The sequence below is a fragment of the Glycine soja genome, chromosome 11, assembly GCF_004193775.1.
Source record: "Glycine soja cultivar W05 chromosome 11, ASM419377v2, whole genome shotgun sequence".
Lineage (NCBI taxonomy): Eukaryota > Viridiplantae > Streptophyta > Magnoliopsida > Fabales > Fabaceae > Glycine > Glycine soja.
Window position 1 is genome coordinate 4,480,103 of NC_041012.1, and position 5,037 is coordinate 4,485,139.

Below are 5,037 nucleotides of genomic sequence, written 5' to 3' on the forward strand. Positions count from 1 at the left end.
TGGATTATGTAATGGAGTCTTGTATGCAGTAACGGAAAAAGTATTATTTATATTATAATTTAATTATAAATTTACGTTGAAAGGTGTATTTGGACAGATAGCCGCAGTAATTAAAAAAAGAAAGAAGTGTGAGGAAAAAAACAATAACAATTGAGTTGGTGAGAATCACGAAAGCAAAGAGAATGGACCGTGCCACATGGACTTGATCCAATCCAATGAAGGGACCCCGCTGTCACTTTTGTGGCCGCGGCCTGACAACAACACTCAACCAGCCCAATTTTATCAACAAAATAGCTTCATGAAATAACCCAACAAAATAGCCCGCATCCATTGCTAGATTTTTTTTATCCATAAAAATTAAACATGATATCAGTAAATTTAGGAACTCAAGACGGACTTGGGAATACTTTTGTCCCATTTTTCAAAAAAAAAAGAAAGAAAAATAAAATCAACTACTGATATAAAAAATTTCAACATTCACAAATTCTACTTGATTAAGTGTTTATATCCCATTAATATCCATTGCTAGATTTAGATCAGATAGATAAATGCACAATTTCACTTTACATTACATTACTACAAGTGAAGTAAGAGACAAGGCAACATTTACTGCTACTAAATAAAATAAACGGCACAGTAAAGAAAATTGTTGGCACAGCATTTCCGCAATATAATAAATAATACTGGCAAACACGAAAATGCTGCTTACGAGGCAACCACCTTAACCGGCGTCATCCACAAAACGACGTCGTCACTGTCTCTCACAAGTCACAAGTCTTCCTTCCCACTTGCACCCTCTCTCTCTCGCCGGTCGCCGAATCTTTCTCCGCATCCGCAACCTCCGCCGTATCCGCCTTTGATTCTTCAACCGATGGATCGGCCGGCGACCGGACCTGGCGTGGACATGCCGATCATGCACGATAGCGACCGCTACGATTTCGTTCGCGATATCGGCTCCGGGAATTTCGGCGTCGCAAGGCTTATGAGGGATAAGCAGACGCAAGAGCTTGTTGCTGTTAAGTATATTGAACGCGGAGATAAGGTTAGTGCTAATCAGCAAAAAAAAATAAAGGGTTTTATTTTTTGGGGTGAAAGGAGAAAAGGAAAGAAAAAAAAATTCACATGTTCGTTTTTCTTTTATTGTGGTCGGTTGGATATTGATGCCGACGTATGATGCTACCTCGTAGTAAGATGGTTTGGGTTTCTATTTTTGTTTCGGTGCTTGTGAATTTTTTTTTTTGTGCCGTTAATTTATTTGGGGCTGTTTCGTTAGTTTGGGTGACGTTTGCTAGGGATATGGTTGCTGAATATGGGAAATTTGCGTAGCTCAGCTGGCTACTGGAGCCAGTTAATGATGCGTAGGGAAAACGGAAAGAGAGAATGCTAATAATCAATTAATCATGCACTTTTTCGGGTTTCTAATTGGGTACTGGTGATTGAAGTGTCATCCATGTGGCAATTCAGTTTATCTTCCAACTTTTTCTAATTACAAATTTTTCTCTTGTCATTATTTTTTGAAAAAATAAAATAAAATCTTATATATGTATGTTTTGAACTGACTTAATGGATGATAGATAAGTTTCATTGACGAGGAGAGCTGCTGAAGAAATAAGGGAATGATGCTATAAAGTTTAAGTGGGGATCTGGTGCTTATGTTTGTCTGGCTTGTTTTGATTGTTGTTGTTGTGCACTAGATTAAGAGTGCAGTTTATGGACTGTGAGACATAAATTGATAAAATCATTCTTGTGTGAGCTTGAGTTGTTGGGATAATGTTAGATATAAAGCCATTCATGTGCTTTCACCAATTAGCTCGAGCTTTTGGAATAGTTGGTTCATGACATAGCATTGAAACTTCTATATCATATGGTCTGTAGTTGGTCCTTATTACCCCATTCTTCTAAATAAAAGATAAATTTCTGCGCAAGGTAAAGTGGGTGTCTATGCTTCAAGCCAAGAAGGGTTTTTGTGTGAGGAGGTGTGTAGTCAAATGTTGGACTGCTTCAGGTGGTGAATCCAGATCATGTGATTTAAGTAAATTTTAGGTTTACAGATTCACAAAGAAATAGTGAAACAAGGAATTTTTTTGGTATTCTAAATCATAATTTTGATTCAAGTATGATCAAAGATCAACTTTTATTTGTTGCCAGTTTCTTTTTTCTTGTTGATGAAGCAGTAGACTTATCTCTTCCCTATCATTCGTTGTGTGTCACAGATTGATGAAAATGTTAAAGAGAAATCATTAATCACAGGTCTCTAAGACATCCTAACATTATCAGGTTTAAGGAGGTTGGTATATTTTTATATTTATATATTTTTATGTTCAGAGGTGGAATAATCGTATTCAGGGAAAATGTTCTTTGAAATTTCACTCAGGTCATTTTAACACCTACTCATCTGGCCATTGTAATGGAATATGCATCTGGTGGAGAGCTATTTGAGAAAATCTGCAATGCAGGGCATTTTAATGAGGATGAGGTTTCTTATACAATTTGTTTACTTTTTCTTGTGCTAGGTTTCTATTTCCTGTGTAACTATTAACCCATTGATATGTCACAGGCTCGTTTCTTCTTTCAACAACTCATATCTGGGGTCAGCTACTGTCATGCAATGGTAACTGATCTCTTTCTCCCTCACTATCTAATATAAATTGTATTTAACCTATGCCAGAATGTAGTATAGGCAATGTGTCAATCTTGAGTATTATGTCTGATGTGATGTATGAGTCTTATGTATCATAATATGTCTCTCATGAAGGAAGTGTGTCACCGGGACCTGAAGTTGGAAAACACTTTGTTGGATGGAAGCCCGGCACTTCATTTGAAGATATGTGATTTTGGATACTCCAAGGTAAGTGTTTCTTCTTCATAGTGTGGGTTCCATGCTTATATATTTTACTGGATGTGTAAGCTCTGTTTCAGTAAGTTTACCTTTAAATGATATTTTGTCATATATTTAATTGCACCTTTCTAATAGCAGCTCAGGCTCCTTCGAAAACTAGCATATCTGCAAATTACTTTCTCCATAAGGTTGTTCTTTAGTTTTCTTATGAAGCTATTCTGTTCTACTAATATAGACTACTGTATTGAACTTGGGTAACTATCTCCTTGAGTTACTAAAAGGTGATTTTATTCATTTTTGTTATTGGAAGGGACAATTGTGCATAACTATGATTGCGAATTTTGATTATCTGAATTATTAATTAAGTTTGTGCTTGATCCATTCATTAGAATTGGGCCTATCCCAAGTCTAAGTGATAGAGTGCTAGACCAGAATGTAAGCTTGAATTCTGAAACACTCAGGATTTGGAAAGTGTATGTTTATAAGAAGAGAAAAACTAGTGAGAAGAGGATTAGGAGAATGATAAGTTCATTAAGTTGGCTGGTTGGTTGGGGTGTGGGGTGAATATAGGAAATGGAGGAACTAATTCTCCAGCGAGCAATCATTCAATTGTATGAGTATCAGTATTTCAGGGATCCAACCTTAGTAACAATTAGCAAAAGTGATTAACTGTATATTAAGAGGGATTGGAACATCCCATTGTATGATCAAAAGTTTCTGAGGAACTTCTTGCTAAAGGAACTGCCTAAATCCAAGGAAACGAGTCAGATGACAGAAAAAAATCACTTCACAATCAACAATTACAAAAATGGGGGCCCGAATCCACAATTATGGAATAGGTACACCGAAATGCTAATTTGATAGCGTGTGTAGATCAGTAATGAGAACAAGTTTATTCATTGCAATCTTCACAAATGAAGAGAGACAAAAAAGAATTAAAATTTGACCCGTGATTGGCATTACCGTAGCAGAAAGCATGCTTAAGGACACTAGATTGTTAGGCAAAGCAAAGCAAAGGCATGAAGATGCATAATAAGTGCATAAAAAAAAAACTAAAACTGAACACTTTTGTCATGTAAACCTGCAAGGCAAGTAACCTCGTCAATAACTTGAAAACACACAAATTTTTATAGAGAGCAACGCAGCAAAGTCTGAGAGTGGACCCAATTGTTAAAAATAACGGAAACATGTGCTGTGAGGCTGTGACATCACACAGAGTCAATTTTTTTTTTAAGAAAAAGGGAAAACCCCAAAATGAAATCAGCGATGGCGCCATTGATAGCAAATGGCATGGAATCTACGCTCGCAGTAACCGCCCAATCCAATTCAAAGAATCAGAGAATTGAAAGGAAAAAAACGCAAATGTTTGTTTTCAATCGAAAGCGAAAAGGAAAACTGACTAACCGTCCTTTATTTTCTTGGCCTTTTTGGCGTGTTTAGGTTTATCTTCTTCCTCTTCTTCGTCTTCTTCTTCTGTCGTCTTCATCGGTTACTTCCTTGGAATCGGAGGGTTGGCTTTGTTCGGGATTATTAGGCGCATCCTCTTCTTGTTCCTCTACGTGTCGTTTTGGTGTTTTTCTTCCTTTTTCTTCTTCTTCTTGTTGTGATTGGTTGTGCTCAGTCTGGAGGAACAAGTCGACCTGTTCCCTAATGAATGCCTTGCGGTCGGATAAGTCGATTCCGAAATCGGCCTCCAACTGGCGGCGGACGGTGGCGGTGGTGGTGGTGTTGAGGTCGGAGCTCCGGAGGAACTCGCGGAGGCGGCCGATGAGTTCGGATTCGGAGACCATGGGTGGAAGTGGAAGGAGTTAACCAAACCAAAACCAAAAACCAACCCTTTTTTTTTTTCTTTCTTCAAATGCACGAGTTGGATTTGCAGCGGGTGACTCAACCTATGACTCGGCCGCAGGGAATAAGAAAAGAAAAAGAATACCTCAGCCGGGGACACAAGTGGAAATAACAAATTACAAGTAATGTAATAAAATAAAATAAATTAAAACTTCTCTTTTCTCTCTCTGTTTCGCTCGCTTGCCCGTTTCTCGTTACTCGTTAAGTTAAGGAATAAGCTGGAAGCAGTTTACGACTTGCTCGCGCCACACGTGCCCAATTCTTCTAATATTTTATTACAATTTTTATGGAAAATAGTACTAGTAATTGTTTTGGACACCTAAAATGGAGTATAAGACAACTAACGATAA

The 5,037-nt window shown here is 37.6% G+C and overlaps 1 protein-coding gene and 1 pseudogene across 1 annotated transcript; one reads left to right on the plus strand and one right to left on the minus strand.

Annotated features, from left to right (window-relative positions):
* The first annotated feature begins 644 nt into the window (after window positions 1-644).
* LOC114374399 lies at window positions 645-2,898 on the plus strand (annotated as a pseudogene).
* Window positions 2,899-4,281: 1,383 nt separating this feature from the next.
* On the minus strand, window positions 4,282-4,629 carry LOC114376673. Its single transcript, XM_028334889.1, has one exon. It carries the CDS (start codon window positions 4,627-4,629, stop codon window positions 4,282-4,284), a length of 348 nt encoding a protein of 115 aa, XP_028190690.1.
* Between the last annotated feature and the right edge of the window lie 408 nt (window positions 4,630-5,037).